The sequence below is a fragment of the Echinops telfairi genome, unplaced genomic scaffold, assembly GCF_000313985.2.
Source record: "Echinops telfairi isolate 266 unplaced genomic scaffold, ASM31398v2 ScPeMD7_7400;HRSCAF=8409, whole genome shotgun sequence".
Lineage (NCBI taxonomy): Eukaryota > Metazoa > Chordata > Mammalia > Afrosoricida > Tenrecidae > Echinops > Echinops telfairi.
In genome coordinates this window covers 20,225,976-20,247,411 of record NW_022111300.1, presented here as the reverse complement: position 1 = coordinate 20,247,411, position 21,436 = coordinate 20,225,976, and the positions used below count along the sequence as shown (strand labels likewise).

At 39.0% G+C, this 21,436-nt stretch overlaps 1 protein-coding gene across 1 annotated transcript in view; it reads right to left on the bottom strand.

Annotated features, from left to right (window-relative positions):
- The window catches only part of ASXL3 (ASXL transcriptional regulator 3), a 171,837-nt gene that overhangs the window by 123,253 nt on the left and 27,148 nt on the right, over positions 1–21,436 (bottom strand). Inside the window, exons 4-5 of the mRNA XM_045296281.1 lie at positions 8,812–8,920; positions 7,418–7,526 (exon numbers count right to left, since the gene is read on the bottom strand). Coding sequence (XP_045152216.1) covers positions 7,418–7,526; positions 8,812–8,920 — 218 coding nt within the window. The remainder of the gene's footprint in view (positions 1–7,417; positions 7,527–8,811; positions 8,921–21,436) is intronic.

The window sequence follows — 21,436 nt, the reverse complement described above, 5'->3', positions numbered from 1 at the left end:
TGTGCTCTATCACTGTGTACACTGGCACCGATAAACCATCCTCCCAATGTCATCTTCCTGTGCTCTATCACTGTGTACACTGGCACCGATAAACCGCTAGGCCCTAGATCAGTGGTTCTCCACCTGTGGGTCACAACCCCTTTGGGAGTCGAATGACCCTTCCAGAGAGATTGCTCACAGTAGCAAAATTACAGTTATGAAGTAGCAATGAAAACAATGTCATGGTTGGGGTCACCACAACATGAGGAACTGTATGGAAGGGTCCTGGCATTAGGAAGGTTGAGATCCACTGCCTTAGATGACGCCACCCTATTCAGCGTTATAGGTGCACACCGCACTTTCTCCAGGAGCTGCTCACTGTTATGATAACTGATGTCTCAAATGAGAGCCCTTCCACATACTTCGGGCTACCTTCAGACTCCTTTCACTTCTGCAAAAGTGATCCCCTCAAACGGTGGGTTTTGAGCCAACAGAAACAAAGCGTAAGCTGAATTAACGTTTCATTAAGTCAACACAACTCTGCCAAGAATCATACCATCAGAAACCAACATATAAAACTTGTCATCCAGAATAGTGAAAGACGACCATATAAAATATTGGAATCATTATTTACTCATAGATCTAAAGACTAAAACCTAAGATACATGTGCTCCCTATTTTTTATTTCCTAAAAGAAACTTTTACAGTATCAATTCCCCCACTAGAACTCTATGTCCTCCCTGAAAACCACTAAGTTAAAAACAAGCAGAACGTTGGTTTAAAAGTATACACACCCTGCTTTCTTTGTATTAAAAAGTAAATACCTGTTGATTTAAAGCTTGAAATTTATTAGAATTACAAAAGGACTATTTTTTCCTTACTAATCATGATCTGTAAATAAAAGATGAAGACTAAACGTGAATGGTATATCATTTCAATAATGTAAGTGTAGATTCTGCAGACTAGCAGAATATGGGAAGTCAACTTAATACAGGAGGCTTCAAAGCCCATGGAAAAGGCCCGTTATCTTTTCATTTAATTTTTCCCTTTAACTTTTTTTAAGTGTCCTCATTTGTGTGTACCAATATGCTCCCTCGTATGGGTGAACCAACGCAGCGTGTTCAGAAAACAACTCATACACATGGAGACTCATAAATCTCTACCTCAAACAGTCCATAAAACTCAGAACATTTCCTTTGGATGGCACAGATCTATATTTCTATCAGCACGTATTTATAGTCATGGGTTGTCAACACAGATGTATCAAGTGGTTCACCTAAAATCAAGATTTGATCTCTAGAGCTTAGCTTGTAGAATTTGAAGGTTATTTTCTCAATTCTATGTCAAATTCTTATTAAGGGGAGAAATTATTTAAGAGTTAAAGAAACAAACCACACCAAAACTCACTCATTCTTTGTGTCTCGAAGGTTCAATATTCTGTGATATACCACCCCCACCCAGATGTGAAGAATCTGTTTCTCTGGCCAACCAAACCCCCAAAGAGGACCGTTCTCATCACCTTAGCTCTTAGTTCAGGGATGTGATGGAGCACTGGAGACTCTGAGCTCAATTGCTTCACTGACAGTCATTCTGTAAAGGCCTTTCTTAAACACGTCTCTGCTTACTTCCTTTTAATGGTGTAGCAAATGCCACTGAGTCTTCAGTAATATGAAATAAAAATCTCGAAGGTAGCAGAAGCTCTTCTTTCTGATAGCCTCAGGGAGTGACTTCTGTTATTGTTCCCCTCAATATGTGAAGAAAAGGGGGATACAGATAAACAAAGGGATAGTAGGTTCCTCTTCTTCCCCTTGCTCACCCTTTCTTCCTTTCCTCCCTCTTCTTTTCTCATCTTTTTTCCTCAATTGACTTCTCTCTGCTCAGATTTTCAAAATCTGAGATATGTATATCCAACCGAAAGAAGGGTAAGCTGTATATTCATTCTTACTTCTGGTTGACCTAAGCAGTAGACAGTACAGTAAGCAAGGAAGGTCCCTAATCCAATTCAGTACTGTGGAATTTATTATTGAATTGCGAAAAATCATGAGATTTTTTTTAATAATTTGAAAAGCCTCTCCTCAGTTTAGGTAAGCCAGTGGCTTCTCTAACCCTCATGTGTATCATCCGGTCAGACTAGACAAATGTTGGGGGGGTGGACAAATTACGTCAGTGACTCCCACCCACTGCAGTGGAAACTACATGCAGTGATCCTATAGAACTGCCACACAGGGTTTCCTTATGGAAGCAGACTGCCACACCTCTCTCCCAGATGGTGGGTTCAAACTGCTAACCTCTTGGTTGACAGCCTAGCACTTAACCACTGTGCCACTAGGGCTTCTTTCCTTTGGGACCACCTTTCTACTCTGCTACCCCCAATCAGGAGGAATCAGACTGGGCGCATCAGTGCTTAACAAACATGACCAACATCTACTTTATAGGAATGTTGGGAAGATGAAAATGTGTCATAAGCAGTATGCAAAGGCTGGACATCATAGGCACTCAACACACTACTGAAATCTAGGTTTGGAAATCATAAGATGACTTCAAAAAGTGAAGCTTCCCTTCAATGCCCTCAGGGGAGAATGACAGGTTGTACTTTGAGGTGTGAGTAGGACAGATGCTTCCATGGGTAGGAAATATACTTGTCCTGCAAGAAGTAATTGTAGTTTGCTATAAGAGGCAAAGTGGGCGAGTCAAGGGATACTAAGGGAAATATGCTCTTTACCATTCTTCCAGTGATTCTTTAGTGCAATCGTCCGGCTGCAACTACAAAGGAGAGGCCAGGAAATTGAATGCTGGTCACATTCGCTGAATATATGTGATTATGTGTTGTTTTGTGAAGAACTCACTCACCCTTAAAATGAAGGGAGCCTACTTCGATCCTTGCTCTGCTTTAATTCCTGGGTGAGTGCCTCCACCAGATTCCTCACCCCCTCTCAGCTGGTAAACCCTTCAATGGTTTCCTCTGGAATTCAGGGCTAGTCACTAGCCAAATCTCCCCTATCCTCCATCTTCTCTGAACACTTATTTCCCATCTGGCGCTACAAACCAACCAATGCCCACGCTTCCTGCTTTCAGTAGAACCCTTACACTCAGATAGTCATTGGCTTTTGAGTTTCCCCCCCCTCTTGTACTACATTGCCTGGAAGTGAAATTGTGGTGTGGAACTTGATTCTAATATAAGGTGACCAGACGTCCCGCTTTTGGCGGGACAGTCCCAATTTTTGGCGTTTTTAAAAAGTCCCTATTTTTGGAAAGAATGCACGACAAGCTAGGGAAGGGTCTATTTAGTCCACACAGACCAAATTTTTAATCAAGAACCCCACCCACCCACCTCGTCAATGGTGTCCCACTTTAAATCGGATCATCTTATTCTAATAGCAACCTTGTAGGGAACGGGTGGGCGTGCCTAGAAGAGTTTCTTGGGCTGTGATTGTTACAGGAGCAAACTGCCAGATCTTTTCTTCCTGAGAAATGCTGGGGGGTTCACATCACACACCTTCCTTTAGCATCAGAAAAGCTTAAGCATTCCGCCTTGGGGCTCCCATTCTCCACGTGTGGCTTCTAGATTATTCGCCTTTCCTGCTCCCTATTTACCATCAGCTTTGTCTCTTTAAACTTTACCACCAATTAGCCCTCCTTATTGTATTTACTGCAGGAGAAAGACTGGGCTTTCTCCTCCAGGAAACAGTACTGCCTCAGAAACCCACACAGGTCTCTAGGAGTCAGCCGTGCCTGGAGGCACTGCTAGTCTCCTTCAGTTTTTAAATATTTGTGCTCTTATATATGACCCTGGTTTAATGCTCATGCAGTCTAATTGGGCAGTCCACACAAATGACCCCTGACACAAGTATTTTCATAAATCAAGCTCCAGTTACATGGCAAACTGAAAGCCACTAAATGTCACCATCCGAATTTCATTTCCCTGCCTCTCAAGCAAGCAACTCTGACACAGTCACCCAGTGACCAATCATTTGTGGCAACATTAAACCTAGTCTTCTTCTCCCCCTGCCTCCATTTCTAGACATTCATTCCATAAACTTACCCAATACTCCATGGTGACCATTCCTCACTCACATGACCTACCCGGCTAACTCACTTCCTCTAGGACACCAAAGTATGCAATCATGTCTTCCTTCACCTCTACTACCAACTTCAAGTTCACGGAAAATTATTCGAATCGCTCCCTCTCACATACCCTCAACTTGCTGCCTTCCCCTTGCTTCCTCATTCACACTTGGCAAAAACCCTAACGCTGGTGAAATATCATTCTCTACCTACTTTTCCCATGTCCAGTGGCCTGTACATGACTGAAGGAGCTTGCTCAACCATGCTGGCTGCTCCCACATTGAATGCAGAATGAGCAACCGGAACAGTTGTCTTCGTGCTGTCAGACTCAGAAAAACAACATGACATCTCTTGCTTAAATCTCAAAAACCACCTCCTGTATCAACTCTGTTTCTGTTCACTAGAACAGAAATGAAGCAATAAGAAATGAACTCCCATAAGGCCCTTCCGCAGGACCTTAACCACCTGGGTCTCCACCTGGGCATCCTGTCTCTTCCTACATTACAGAGCTGCTCTACAATCTAGCTTTATAAAATCTCTCTCTTTCTTTGTGTAACGGAGCTATTGCCTCTTGTCTACTTAAATATATATACAACCTCAGCCCTAGGACACTCTTTCCCCATAATCAAATTCTCCTTTTTACCCGGAGTTTTCCATCAATACACAAATATCCTAAACTTCATTTTTAAGTCAGATCTTAAAATAAATCTCTTTTGATTGTACTGTTTTTCTATTTCCCCATTCCACTTCTTTGTATCTCAAAATTCTTTGAGAGAATGATCTATGTTGATAGTCTCGAATTTCTCCCATTTTCTCTTGAACTCATTCCAGTTCTACAACCTGGCTTCAAATCGCCACTCCCACCCTACCCCCCCCCCTTCCCTAGATTAGGAGAAAGAGCTTTAAAACTAGCCTCCCTATGTGTATAGGATCTCCCTGTTTCCTCTGTTCTTGGTCATCTTGCGGTTCTCTTTTGTAGAACCCGACGCTCAAAACCCATGTTGAAAGGCACCACATGTTCTAGCCCCCAACACCTTCAAGGCTCTCTTACCAAGCTCCCTGCAGCCTCCCAGCGACATGCCTTTCTGGCTGTTGGGAGAACATTCCCAGCACTCCCCTGCCAATAGGCTTTGTGCTTGCTTTTCCTGCTTCCTCTATACTCTATCCTTATACACTCCTTTCCTACTTCCGTTGGGTCTTTACTGAAATGCATCTCTTCCGTATATTCCTAACCCCTCATTTTATTTTATACACTATCATGTTCCACCATATAATATGCCATAAATCAAAACTTATTGCCATTAAATTTATTCAACTCATGATAGACCTATATAATTCCAAGTAAAACGATGTTTCATGGTTGTTTCTGTTGGAGGGGGCAGGGTGTCTATAATCTTACATTAGTAAGAAGTCCATTCCTAGTCCTGGCTTCTACAGAAGTACTAGATGGATGCAAACTGCCAAGCCAGAGGGGACCCGAACCCCTTGCTGTTGAATCAATTTGAACTCAGAACAACCCCATAGGACAGAGCAGAACCACTCCACAGGGTATTCACACCACCAATGTTTACAGAAGCAGACTGCCTCATTTTTCTCCAGCACATCTACTACTGGGCTTGAACCACCAACCTTTCAGTTAGTAACCCACACTTAATCCACTGTGTCAACGGGGCTCCTCGGGTATTTTAATATGCTACAAATGGTTCCTATTTATACTTTAATGTCTGTCTCTCAAAAACACATAACTCTTGAAAAGCTAGCCTTTTTGTTGCTGCAAATACAATGCCTTGAACAGACACACTGTAAAATCAATAGAGGAAGAGCAAGGAAAAAGAAAATGTTCACACAAGCAGGGATTGCAATGGTAGAAATTACCTGAATAAGTGCTTCCTTTATCCGACTAAAGAAGAAGAGTCAGTCCAATGACGAAGCTTGCTAAATAGCCATAAAGGGCCACGCAACACCGCAACATCGACTTTTGCTCTCCCTAGCAACGAGGAGTGGCCAACATTCGCACCACAACCATGACAACAAGGGAGTTTAACTTACCAAATAAAAGTTTTGTCCTATGTCCATTTATGAAGAAAAGAATCTGTTTCCCATGTTAAATTCAAAGCCTCTGCAGCAGAGCAGATCGGAACTGAAGCAGACTCAGTCTCCTGGGGCCCATCAGAAAGCCTATCAGGTTAAAGGGCAGGAGTGTCCACTCCGCATGCACAGAGAATACAAAGGGCTCCTTACAGCCATTAATAAAACGAATGGCTTCTTTGGGCTATTACTGAAATATGATATTTCTGCAAGAGGCCTCGAAGGTTGGTTGGTTTGAAGATAAATTATAGGTTTCTATATGATTCTCCTAGGTTGGGTAAGTACCTACCAACTGAAAGGGGGTTCAAACCTACCAGCCCCCTGTGCAGAGCAGCAGTCTTGGAAACCCCTTGGAGGCAGTCTCCTCCACCCCACAGATTTGCTCTGAGTTGGAATCCACACCCCGGCATGTTTACTGCCTTTTTGTCCCACTTTTAATGTTTCCACTGTTAAGGAGTCTAAGAACCATTTTTTTTCCCCTTCCAATCATTATCTGGGTTCATTTGAGGAATCTGGAGAATTTCCATAAGGGATAGAAAGATCTACAAAGTTACAGGACATAAATTACACACACCAACAATCTCACAGTGTCGGTGTCTTAGAATGATGAAACTGAATTAACATGAATAGAATTCAGACACAGAGTATAACCCTTAGAATTGCCTAGGGCAATTCAATTTTCAAAAGTGTTTAACTCTTGGAAGAACATATCTTGTTTAACTCGGACTTTGCTGTGAGGGATGGTAACATGAAGCTTAATTTACAAGCAACAAACCAAAGAGCAAAGCTATTACAAAAGTACTCATGATCACAAGAAAAAACAATACAATCAGAAATAAAAATACTATTTTAAATCATTACATTAAAAATAAAACCAGATGCGACTGAAATGTGGAATGATATATTTATTAAATCCGAACTAATGAAAACATATATATAAATAAAAGGTAAAATACAATTAAAAACAACAAATCAAATCAAATAAAGCCATTAGATGCCACCATGTTTCCACTCACCTCACAGGATAAATACACTGATACTAATAACACTCAAGAAAATTATTCATGGGAATGTATACTAAGGAAACACAAAAGCAAAATAAAAACCAATGAATGGCGTATTTATCATAGATGCTAAACTTTTGAATTAAAACTATTTGAAAATAAATCTACAAGATGGTTATAAAAAATGCAACAGAAAAGTATAACTCTAGGATAGGGAATTCAATTAGTGACTTAGTAGACTCCACATGAATTTCAAGAGAACCGATGTTCATGGCACTTACCTCCATTTTCCTCTCCGTTAGCATTTGCCTCAGCCATTTCGGTGCCATCTAATTCAGATTCACAGCCTAAATCCAACGTTCCATCAGCTGGGCACGACGATTCCTCTTTCTAGGTGATTTTTAAAAACGATGGTTTAAGAAGATGTGTTAACAACGGAAACATGCAAAATACTTTCAGAATCCTAAAGTAGTCTAGTTATTGATTATTTGAATTTTCACTGTTAATTTACTTTCTAATGGAAATCACTGCCTGGGACAGGATGAGGCAAACTAGGGAGGGAAAAAATAAAATGTGTCCCTGTTGATTATTGTGAAAATCTTGTAAAAGCACTTATCGAAAGAAAACTTCCTTTTGACATAAGTAGTTTCAATGTCTTCAATTCTACATTCTTCTTCATGTGAAAAAAGGGTCCTAATCACTCAAATATCAGCAAGTATAATAAACACTCAAGTGGCTACCAAAAGCAATTGAAACGATACAAGTCCTTTATTTAACGTGTGTTATTTTCTGAAACATACAGAGGGACGAGAGCCAGAGACTGAGTAGCTGAGAGACTCCTTGGTCTATTGCCAGGTATAACTTTTGGCATTTTAAAAGAACCTTCTCAAAGGAAATGGATGAACTTTAAATGTAGCCCATCATTTATTAATATTTTTTTAAAACATATGAAAGAATGAAATGGTTTTACTTGTGTTAATCAATGCGACTCTATGTAGATATGAACATTAATCCTTTCCTAAAATTTCCATTTTAGATGGAATTATTTCTTCTTTTTTTTCTGGAATTATTACATTTCTTGACAGGAAAAGAAAAACTAAATTCTACTAAAAATAATTAAGCCTCGGGCAATGAAATTTTGGTTTTTTTCTCCATACTCCTCTGATGACATGTATGCATTATTTGCACAACTTATTTGAGATGATTATTTGCTTTAAAGAAAATGCTTAATTAAAATCAGCAAGTTTTCAAGAAAAATAAGTCTTTTTTTTTTTTTTCCTGAAAAGAAAGGCACAGAAGTATAAAAATCTATGTACCCACTGATGGCCATTAAGTCAAATATTTATGGCAAATATGATCATTTTGAACTCCCTACTAAAGATCCCTGGCATTCCTTCAAATACATTTTTCATAAATCAAGACTGAAGGAAGCCACAACTGTCTCCCACCACCATATGCCAGAGTGAGACCACGGATATGTTTTCCTGAAAGAAAACGGCCATTGGTTACTCTTATGACGAAATCATTTTTTAAAGACATATGAAAACTTTTTTAAGGGCTCTGGGGCCATTCTATCTTTCACCAAACCTAACTGTGTTTACCTTCACCTGTCTAAAGAAATGCATGAAATATCGCAATGATCAAACAGACATAATATGCCAGCAAACCAACTTACTCTGAGAGCATAGAGGCCCGACTTCCCCGGGATTCTGAAGAATGTCCCATCCCCTATTCGAGTGCTAGTGTGAAGCATTGCATTCAGACAGGCTAATGGAGAGGTTCCACTAGAAAATAAAAGTGTGCAAAGATGAAGCAGTCTGAGATGGAGTGGCTGTGACAAACCTGTTCTCTCAACCCTCTTTTAAAAATAAATTCTTCTATGCCTTTTAAAAATATCTTCCCAACCCCAAGAGCATCTGCATTACAATAAAGGCCCAGTCTAGTTTCCCAAAAGTTAATCAGATGCATCTGTCCTATAGGGTTCAGGCAAAAAGTCTCCTGAATTGAAATTTTGCTTTTATTCAAAAGGCAACCAAGCCTACACTTGAAAGAAACCAAAGCCCAACATTTATGTGGCATTATTTTACAAGTAACACCATGCAGCCTCTGCTTTTAAATAATAAAGACAATTTGATGGTTGCACTGGAATGATCAAAAAAACCAAGTTCAAGGACAAATCCATGCTATAGGTTGAAAAGCAACAAAGGAATAATAAGAAACTAGGGAAGAACTGATGTGAAATTACAAGTCTTTAAGTTCCTCTCAGGACTGCATTTCTCACATGGCTAAAGGAGAACCTACGTCTGTGTTTATGTCGCTGATACGGCTTCTCTGGTGCCAACCTTTTCTTAGTTATGTCAAATGAACAAACATGTGTTTGGGAATGCTACCCAGCTAATAATCATGTTCTGTAGTAAAGAGGCAAGTAGCGACATGATTACGTCAACTTTTTGTTTTCAAAAATAAATGAGGCAGCATTAAAAATTCAAATTATCAATGCTCAGTGTCACAAACATTATTGAAATGCATTCATGCACTTGGAATGATGTTTATAAAAAGTATAATGTTTATATATTGTCTGTGGTAAATTTTAGATTCATTTTTTGTGTTTTGCTTGCCAACTGTTACTTTTCAAGGGCTTGAAATACTGCTTTCACTTAATGATAATGTATCTATATACATTTTACTACTTAATATACTAAAGATCAATAGTTGGTCCAGCCAGTATTGATTAGAAGCCTCGCTGCCCACCACCCCATCCAAGTGTCTCTTATGGGTTCCACATGCTTTATCACAAAATATTCTATAATAAGCCTTTAGGGCCATTAATCTTTGAAAGTTGGAATTTCTGAGTTAGAATCACTATATTTTACTAAAATATTTTTTAAAAACCCAAGATTATATAAATCTATTTCTTTCAATAAAAATGCTCCTCCGAAAATTTGCCAATTCAATGAAAGTCAATTTGCTGAATCTCTAGAACATATTTAGTAGTGAGTCAGCACACACATACATGTATATAAGTACTACAATAGAAAGAACGCTCTACAGTGTTTTAGGAAGTGATTGCTCTAGGCCAATGCATAAATATGATTCCATTGAGCTTGTCAGGAAACCAGAGCTCAAACAGAAATCTGGTCTAGCACAATGCAGTTAGAACATGAAAGTAATGTGGACATAGCGTGATATGGCTAGATTTTTTTTCTCATAAAGATCCTACAAGCTTACATAACTCATTTCATTATTATCCCTCACAAAAGATTTCTTGCACTTATTTAGGTGGCTCAAGGATCCTTAGAGAGTAAAATATGTTCATCTCCCCAGAAAAGTCTCTCAGTGAAGAAATTCCCAATAAGTAATGCCATACATGTGATACTCTATACTATAAAAAAACATTTTTTCATTATACTTTATACAAAAGCATAGACAATTTGAAGCTTGCAATGATTATGCCAGATTTGTGGAATTTTAATTTAGTATAGCTGTCAGGAAGGCAGACTTCCCGTAGGGACTGGGCGAAGAAAATGTTAACACTGCACATGAAATAGAAGCCAATAGATAAAAGTGACACAACCCAGACTTAATAAAATTGTCCACCTCACACCAAACTACACACATACCTTTGATTCATAAGGTCTTAATAACTATAATTCTAAGAACTCAGATTTAGGACATTGAAGAATACAGGATTTAAAGAAAACTAAAAATTACTGAACAAGCATAATTTAAAGTAACTATATTTTATATTTTCTTTCTAAGGTATAACAAACGGAATGGAATTAGAGAAGATAAATTGGCTATTAAGTATCCAATTTGCTACTATGCTTGCTACAAATATAGTGATAATCCCCTAGTTTCATACAAATAATAAGCTCTATTAAGCATGAACACATTATTAAATTATACTGTTTATTAAGTCAATATATTCAACATTTAAAAAATATTTTCAAATGTATAATTTGCAATCCAGTCACATGACAATTTATCTCCAAAAGTCACATCACTTACTATAATTTTCCCCAAATTTCCCCAATCTCTATGAAACTTGTTTTATTTTAAACTGTACAGCACTGTCAGATGTCAAATTTCCCACTCAAGAGTTCCGTAACTAGTCACCTAGTTTTAAGCATATCACCCGCACTTCTTTACAAAAAAAGAAAAAAATCACTTACAATACTTTCCAATTTATTTAAACATGATAAAGTATTAGTATCCTAAGAGTCGAATGAGTATAAAAATAATTTATTCAATGCACAATAAACATGGAAAGAATATTTTTAAAACCTTGCTTATAACTATCTTAGTGCTATTATTCACTCTGAACTCAAGAAAATTGAAAAATATTTTCCTAAAGAATATATGGCTGAGAATGTGGATTATGTAGCTAGGTTTAAAATGACCACTTTATCATTTGATCTCCCCTTTGACCCATTTAGTTTTTAATATTTTCTGCTTTCTTTGTGGCACAGATTTTTTTCTCTATTTTATTTTCTTATTGTTAGCTTTTTTGTTTCTTTATTTTTTGTTGTTTTTGTTTACGAAATCAAGGTTGGTTGCTTCTCTACAGGCAGTAACTAGATTACTGGTTTCTTGGGTTATGGAAGGGAACGTTGGAGGGAAATGGGGATCTTAAAGAGCACAAGAAAGAAGAAAATGTGTTAAAATCCATTGTGGTAATGACGGTGTAACTCTTCTTGATATGAATGAACTACTGAATCATATGATATGTGCATAATGTCCCAATAAAGCTGTTCTTATAAAAAAAGAAAAGCTTTCATTAACCTCCATTGAGCAGAAGAATTTTTTTTAAAGTATTATTTATATAACTATTAGTTTCAGCTTCAGAAAATGAATCCTGGTAAGTGCTGTTGATGAGCCTGCTTTAAATAATAATAATTTATTCAAAACAATGATCAACAGTGAGCATGTAAGATGATGTGTTTTATGTTTGTGTTCTTAGAACACATATAACATTTATGATTCTTAATTTACTTTTTTAAAAGATGTCTTCACAGTTAAAGCCAAGGTTATCCGCTCAGTCGGAATTTTAAAGTTAAAAGATTTCACACAGTTTCCATGAAGTAACAGTCGTCAATCTTTTCACATACTGCCTCACGCATGTAAGCACGCCCCCAAACAATCTTGGAAATAGCAAGTTACTTACTTTCTAACAAGATGAATTGGAAGAACCACGGGATTCCAGTGTATGAAAGAGAAAGGAAGAAACAGAAAGGAAGAAAATAAAATTAGTTGTACGACTAAAAGCACAATTTTCCATCTTATCATTTCAAAATACAGAGAACAGAAAACACATCCAATTGTTACATTTGGGGAAGTGGGTTAAGGGGGACCTTGGATTGAAGCAAAGGGGATTTCCTACTCCTCGCACTGATATTTCTATAACGTGTTGACTGTGTTCACAATGCACATACATTCACACATTAATTATTCAAAAATCAGGGTAGTGTGAGCCCCTCTCCCCTCACTTTTCTTGCTTCCATTCCCTGTACTTTAGCTCTTTGACACCTGCTGGGGTAGACAGACCACTTCCTCTACTTTTTGACCCTAGACTTCAGAGTGGTGGAACATTTCTGGTTTGTTTTCATTTCCCATTAGCCCTGAAGCAGAATGGGTGGAATTTGGAGCAGGCACGATTTACACTGTCTAGACATCAAAGAACCCCGAGAGATGCTCTGCAGAACCCCAGTGCTGTGAGAAACAGAAATGCCATTGCTTTCTCACATCAGGTTGTTAATGGAACACAGGAAGTTTTACTAACAGTGAGCATTCAGTGAGGGGAATGGATGGCTTATCCATTTCACTAATTCTCCAAACCGAGAAGACTACGTGGGGAATAGAAGAACTCTAGTGACAGAAAAAATATCAACTGTGGGCCTGCAGTTCGTGGTCTACAGAACAATAATGCTTAAGAAGACATTTAAGTAATCTAAATTTTTAACTATTTTATGTTTCCAGTATCTCTTGCTTAATAGAATTTTGCATTGAAAGCAATTTCCTGTAAATATTTTTTAAACCTCATTTTCTTTTTTTAAATCATTTTATTGGGGGCTCGTTCAACTCTTACCACAATCCGTACCTCAATCCACTGTATCATGCACATTTGTACATTTGCTGCCCTCATTTTCAAAACATTTTCTTTCTACTTGAACCCGTGATTAAATCTCATTTGCTAAATATTATACCCACATTATATATGCCCCAAAATTCAACAGTTCCAAAGCAATCAAGCATCAGTAAAGTTATCGTGCTAGTGATGTTAATATAACTAAATAAAAACAATTAAACATTCACTAGTCATTCGAAAAGAACTAATCATAGCACCTTGTCAATATGTGCAGTATGGCTAGGTTGGGTAAAACACCTCACTGTGTACCAGGATATAATGTGAAGAGTAATTCTCACAGATCCTGGGAAGTAGGTAATGTTTCCCTTCTTGAACATGGACCTTTGTATTCACTAAGTAGAAATTTAATTGTATTCGGGTTTTTGTACTTAAATCTATATATGTTACACCTCTACATTTTTCTTAATGACTACTACCCCGTTGGAATAATGTCGCTATTTGGATATTGAATGGTCATATCTGTACCACTGAGAAGGATATGTAGAAGTAGAGGATAATACACTTGTCCAATTGGATGAGGATGAGTCAAATTCTCATATGTACTTGGAGTGTGTTCCTTGCTGTATTAGCAACCTACTTGATGAAGGACCCTTGGTGACATAATGGGTTATGCTGTGGGCTGCTAACCACAAGGTTGTCAGTTTGAAACTACCCTGAGCCCCGCCGAAGAGGAGGCTTTCTAATCCTGTAAAGAGTGATAGTCTCAGAGACACACAGGGCCAGATCCACTGTCCTAGAGAGTCACTTCACTCAGAATTGACTCAGTGGCAGTGAGTGGATTAAAAAAAATCACAGCCAAACAAACCTATTAATCTTGGGAAATATTCCTGGTAGTCAGGAACGCCCTAAAATGAGTGAAAATAAAACCAAAGTCCTTTGAAGGTCATCTCAATAAACCCAGCACATAAAACATTCACCGGAAAAGTGACCTACAGGAGCCTTGAAATTTGATATTCATGAAAAGAAGTGTCTCAAACTTCATAGCCCCACTAAGAAGAGCAGCAGCAAACGTTTACTTAAGACTACTGGCCATTTAATAACTATATGAGAAATGGGAAAGAGTTCAGAAGCATGTAAGTAGAAATAACTGACCCACTCAAATAACAAGTCATATATAAAATGCAGATATCGTGCAAATTTCTAGAGGAAGAATGTGACCTTTAGTATCCAACACGTTTCTAATGCAAAGTCAGAAATCTAATGCTGGCCCTCTTTTATCAAGTAGGGAGGAATATTGAGGCATGAAATAAACTGCCAAATGGCATACACTCTACAATTTTTAATGGATACATTTTGAGACCATTTCAGACTTTCAACTTTAACAAGCAGTTCTGGATATCTTGAACAATACAAAAATATATTCTTCATCAAATATAAACATATTTGAACACAGATATTTCATCTAGTCTACAGACACTACCAAAGTACGGTTCGGCACCTTTCGTGAGTCAGACATACTAATTCACTGGCATTGAATTGATTCTGACTCATAATGGCCCTCTATAAGCATTTCAAGGCTTTGTAAATTTTGGGGTGGAGCAGACAGTCTCATTTCTCTACGTCAGAGGATCTTGGTAGGTTTGAACTGTCAACGTAGCAGTTAGCAGCCAACGCTTACCAACTGCACCACCCGCACCCCTTCTAAATGCACTAAAATGGCTTTCTGTTTTAGGAGGCATGTATTTCAGAGCACAAAACCAAGGATAAGTGCTCTGCTCATACTGCCAGGTAAGCCTTAGGCTTTAACCACAGGGCCGGTGGTTCAAAACTGCAGTTACTCTGGGGGAGAAGGTTGAAGCTATCTGCTCACCTAAAGATGTCACCCTACACTTAATTATACATGTAGATGTGGTTGAATGGGAGAATGTTTTGTTGCATATATTTTGCCACAATTAAAAAATAATAATTACGCTAATAACAGTGAATTAAAGGAAAAAGGAAAGGTTCTAAAATTGATTGTGGTAATGATTGTACAACTCTCAATACGATTGAACTATTGAGTTATATGATATATGGATGAAATGCTAAAAAAAAACACCCCAATTTTAAATAAATAAAAACATGTTTTTTAAAAAGAGATTTGCAGCGTCAGAAACCCTATAGAGGGTCACTGTGGGTTGGAATAACCTCCATGGCCATGGGTTTTGGATAAGGAAATTAAGGTCCCCTGATGTAGTGGATTACATCATAGGCTGCTAACCATCAGGTAAGCAGTTCGAAACCACCAGCTGCTCTACAGGAGAAAAGTGAGACTTTTTGTTCCCATGAAGATTTACAGTCTCACCAACCCAAATGTGTAGATCTACTCTGTCCTATATAGGCCCTACCAGTCAAAAGGTATCGGCTGTCAGTGAGTTTGGTTTACGGAGCAAGGTACAGGATGTAAGCGCTCAGCTGCTAACCAAAACATAATTCAAAACCCACTACCAGCTCCTCGGTGGTAGTTCAGACCTGGTGGTCTGCTCCCCCAGGGATGATAGCCTAGGAAACCCTGAAGGAAGGTCTCCTCTGTGACTTTGAGTGGCCTTGAGTTGGGGTTGGATGTACAACAACACAAAGAAATTAAGACAGCTCTACTTAAGTATGAAACCAAAGCATATACAATATGGGTGAACTTTATAAAGACCTCTAACTAAAATAGGAGGTGAAGCGCTTATCTTTTATAATGCACATCCAGGAAAGCACATTCTACATATATAGTTGGATACTGGCCACTTTTCTCCCATAATTATGGCGTCACCCCCTGCCCCAGTGGCACTGCTATATCTAGGAAAGGCAGCAGAATATAATGAGCAAAGTGGGGTAACAGAGGGTAAGCCCATCAGACTGGTTTGACTGCAGGCGATAACCATGTACCAGCTGTGTGACTTAAACTTATCCTCTCTGGGTTCTCACTAGAAAACACAATTAACAAAGGTGACTATTTCATATAATACTATTCTGAAAAGTCATTGAATTAATACACCTTAAACATTTAGAATCGTGTTCTGACATGTGGTTAAGTGTTTAAAAAAATGTAAACCTTTAAAAATGTTTTAATATTATTACTAGCAACGTCTAGCAGTGATGGATGGCAAGGGAAAGAAATTAACATTGCATCACTTGTTCAAATGATTGGTTCAGTTACAATTTTATTTAATTTATTCTCATTTCCTTTCCTCCTCATTAGCAAAGAATGGATGCGTCCCTCTTCCAAGTCTTTCACATGTGAATGATACTCACTGAGTGTATTAAAAGAAAACTGTTCATAAATATCCTTCTTAGCATAGTTCCTGAGCACATAGGTTACCACAGAGTCAGAAGGTGAACCCACCAGCCTCTCGCTGGAGGCAATGGGCCCCTTCACCCTTGTCAAGGTCTCCCGCCGTAGAAACCCAAGAAGGCAACAGTTCCACTCGGTCCATCAGATGACTCGGGGTCAGGAGTCACTCACCGGAAGTGGATTTCATAGTATGCCCAGGTCTCTCCGCTATTACCTCTATCGCTCACAGTTACCACAAAATACAAAGGAGGTTTCAAAAGGTTCTGGGAAAAAATCTTTTCTTCTTTTAATTCATGCTAACACGATTCTTAGTACTGAGATACAGAGGTGAAGAACCAAGTCAGGTGACAACTAAGAGACAACTACAGTTCAGATTTTAATCTGGTCCCCAAACCAATCTTTTTCAATAAACTGCATTCTCCTCCATTTGATTTATTTTGGTTGCTAAGGAAAATAGCAGCATTGCTGAGGGAAACATAACTAGCACATAAAAAAACCAGAAACTACTAAATGGTAAGGTGGATGGCTCCGTCTCTTCTCAACATTGCCTACAGCCTCCCTAGGGCAGATTTCCACATCATCCATAGTGAGGCTGGAGAAGATGCTTCTGCTGAGATGCAGGACAACTAAGAAAACTTTGAAGGAATATGGGAAGTGAATTCAAATCTACAACTGAGGGCACTCTTGATAGAATCAGATTACTAACGGGTAACACCTTCCAGCAACTGACCATCCACTTACTTACTGGGTACATAATATCCGTATCAGGCTAATCTTGACCTTAATTTGTACCTTGAACGTGGTTTGCACACAAAAGAAATCTAGGCTGGGCTGAATGGCAGCCCTTTGAGTACACAAACAAGGGCAAGGATTAAGGAGAAAGGCAGTCTTAGAGCATTTTGTACAAAAGGAGAAAACCATTTAGAATGTAAAGCTTATCCTTCATTACATTGAGCAGGTAATGGAGACATGATCGTGTGCCTGTATCTTGTCGACTCCAGTCCAGAGGCAGACAACCTATGGCAAGAGGTGGCTCTTTGAGTCTTTATTTATTTCTCTATTCCAGTAAGCTCAAGGAGAGTGTTTCCAATTAAACTCTCTCCCCACCACCCCCAATAATAAATCTTCCAAAAGAATATTGTAAATTTCATTTATTAAAAACATTGTAGTTACATGCACTGTGATAAATCAGTTTCATATTAAAATGCACACGTCTACAAGGGGACTTCAAAATGTTTATTGGGGGAAAATTAAGAGAAAGGTAAAAAAAATTCCATGAACTTCTAAAAATGCCCTCATCTAATCTACTTATAGCTATGCGTATTCCTCATCCTGTTCTATCCTCAGGTGCCCTGCAGTTGATCCCAACTCACGCCAACCCAAAGGTGTGGGGCCAAAAGGGATCCAGAGAGTTCTCAAGGCTCGGATCCGACAGGTTAGCAAAGTGAACACAACTGCATTCATGAAGTGTGTTTTATGGGACATTAGTCCCAAGAGATGCTAAAAAAAATAATAAGAGCCTACCAAATGAGTTTGGGAAAAGCAACATAGTGTGTTCTCCTGCAAACACATCAACAAATGTCAATAATATAGGTTAAAGCCTGCACATAAAAAAAGAAGTCCTGCTTTCAAGAAACCTGTTCAAGCTCAATGTTTCCTAAACATGTAACAAAGGCATCCTCCCACCATAACACTTATTAACCAAGAAATAAACTTAGGGAAACACAACTACACTATCTTCCTAAGATTAGGACCACTACAAAAACACACCTCGCATTCATCACTCCCATGAAGGCTTAATTTCATTAGTCACAAGTTAAAACACAAAACAAACAAACAAGTGTTTTGCTATTGATAAAAACAATGTAGTGATGATTATTTTCCCATGTGTAAATTTGCCAAATTGAAAATGATACCTATTGTTGGTGTTCAGTGTCTATGTAGGAATTTTAAATAGGTTTTGTAATAATAGCATATTGCAAATTATATCCACACATAACTGAAAATATTATGCCTTTGCAATGTAATATTATCCACCAGGTGATACACTCAACATAATGATCTTGTTCATCCCACCCCGCCCCGTACATCTTCCCAGTGATCCCTCATGAACCTCCTAACGCCTCTCGTCACCCCAAGCAGATACATCTCTCAGACTCCTCCCATGATTCTGCTTGCACAGAGCCTCTACAAGGTTCCTCTTTTAATCTTCACTTTTACGTCCTCACATTCTAATCTCGCCTTTCCTTCACAAAAGGAACAAGCTCAAGCTCCGAGATCTTCTGCCTTCCATGTCTCCCTGGTCTAATTCAGTCTGCACCCTGGTGAAAGAGCAATTTTCCTTAGCAGCAACCGCTCCTCAGCACCGGCCAGACCAGGCACAGGTTCTGTTTGTTATTGGTTTTTTTTTTTTTTAAGCAGTGGTTCCACTGCCTTCCAGTGAAAGCATAAAAGCCGGTATGCAGGACAGTCTACCATTTACCTGAGACCCACCATCAGCTTCTCCTTCAGGCGCCCCTAAATCCAATCCGCATCAATCAATCACTCCACTTCCTAGGATTCCCATCTCTGTGCTTTCGCTCCTAAGAAAACAGCCCGTCCGCCATGACCTCTCAGCCCTACTGTGCTCCTGTGTGCCACTCAAGCTAAATTTTGTGATCCCAGGGTTTCTCCTTTCCTTTAGAACACAGGTTCCCAAATGTATTTGGTCTACTGCCCACTTTCAGGGGGAAAAAAATTATATATATAAAATTACTCAGCAAATTATATATATATATATTTACTCAGCACCCACCTCCACCCCCAATATATATAAAATTACTCAGCACCCACCTCCACCCCCAATATATATATATATATATATAATTACTCAGCACACACCTCCACCCCCATCCCCCAGCAATAAAACACTTGGACGCTACAGCCATAATCCCAGAGAAGGTGCAGGTATCTGCCTTTCCTGCTCTCCCCGCACCCCACCCCACCCCAACCCTTCCACATCGCCCTCTTTGGGAAGCGCTGTTTTAGAGGAATCGGAAAACTAGCCTATCTTTTCATGGTTTCTTTCCACCAAAATGGTTTATGTATCGAACTTTTCAACCCTTCTTGCATTCAACAAGTTAGGAATCTCTGGAGTGATAAAAGAACACTTTACTTACCTTTGAATTTATCGGACAAGTTGTGCCAATTTACTCAAAAGGTGCTCTTGGGATTAATGTAATCATGGCAAAGATATTACCAGCACATATTTGTGGACCAAAAGTAGCTGCAATGAATAATGCCAACATTCTTTAAAAAACATAACTATTCATGAATCTTGTCTGACAACCACTCTACATATCAAACAGATTGAAATGGCTTTCCTATCTTAGCAAGCCTTGCATTTGTTTCTTTGATTGGTCAGAGAGGCGCCCTGGGGGGCTAGTGGGGGATGTGTTTGGGCTGCTAACTGCAAGGTCAGCAGTTCACAAAGAGCAGCTACTGCAACAGGAAAGGATATGGTTTTCTATATCCATTGAGACTTAGAGGCTCAAAAACCCTGGAGGCAGTTCGACCATTCTACCAGGTCACTACGGTCAGTGAAAGCCCGGGCTACTAACCACAAATTCGGTGGTTCAAGTCCACCAGCTGCTCAGAGGGAGAAAATGGAGGCCATCTGCTCCCAAGATTTACAGCTCGGAAATTCCATATAGTCATCATGACTCAATCAAATTGATGGCAGTGGGTGTGAGTTTTGTTTTTCATAGTCAATCTGGCTGCATGATAGCCATCAAAGAAAATATCCTTACTCTCACTAGGGTGAGTTTCTCATCCAAGCTAGCCAAATACTCATGTTTACTTTCAGAAACACTGCTTTTGAGCAAGTTTCCTGGGCACACTGACTGGTGAAATGGTAAGTATTTGGCTATAGTTTGGGGGAATTAATAAAGGGGGAAAAAAGAGAAAAAAATATTTTCCACAGGAACATCAATTTGAATGGTCAGAGAGGAGGAGAGACCAGAGCTGCCTTTCTAAGGATGGAGCCGGGGGAGAATAAGTCTGGCCAGAGGAAGGCATGGTAAAACATGAAGAATAAATAATGGTGTTATCCACTGAACTTCTGGATTGTCTAGTCATGATGCAGATCAACTTATTGGATGCCCACGTCAAGTAAGCCAATAAATCTTCTTGCTCCTTTTACCTTTGTTACTTGAGTAATAGCTTAGGTGACTTGTGCAAGCTTATTCCATTTTCCAGACATCAATTTCCTCATCTGTAAAATGATGAGTTTGAATATAGATATGCTTTAAGGATCTACTAATTCTTCACAGTTTAAGGTTGAAGGGCATTGTGTAATGACTTGATGAATAGCATACTATCCATTCTAACCGTACTACCACATGCTATCTTCATCCTCTCCCCCACTCACTTGCTAAGATCACCTTCACCACCTAGATATAACTTACTAGTTCTCTTATCTGTAGCAATCTTCTCTTAACCTCTGTAGGTATCAGAACCTACATGGCTGCCAGCTCCTTGAGAACTGTAACTTTCTTATTATTCTGTGTGTGCCCCCTAGAGGGTCCTGCTAAAACACTGAGAAAACATTCAGAGGCTTGTTGATAAGCCAGCATTTCAAGACAACAAAATGTGAAGTAGCAGCGAGAACATCCAGAAGCACAAACTATGTAAATCTTTAGTGAGAATACCATTTACTGCAACCAACTTGTTCAACTATCTGGTAATATGCAGTGAACAGGGGGGTGAGGGGGAGAAGGGCAGTGCACATGTTCCACAGATCAGCAATTCCACCTTTCATGACTGATGTTAGAAAAGCACAGAGACATGGTGATTCAAAAAAGAACCTAATTACCCGTCAAGAGAATGTAGCTACATACATAAATATACTTTTAC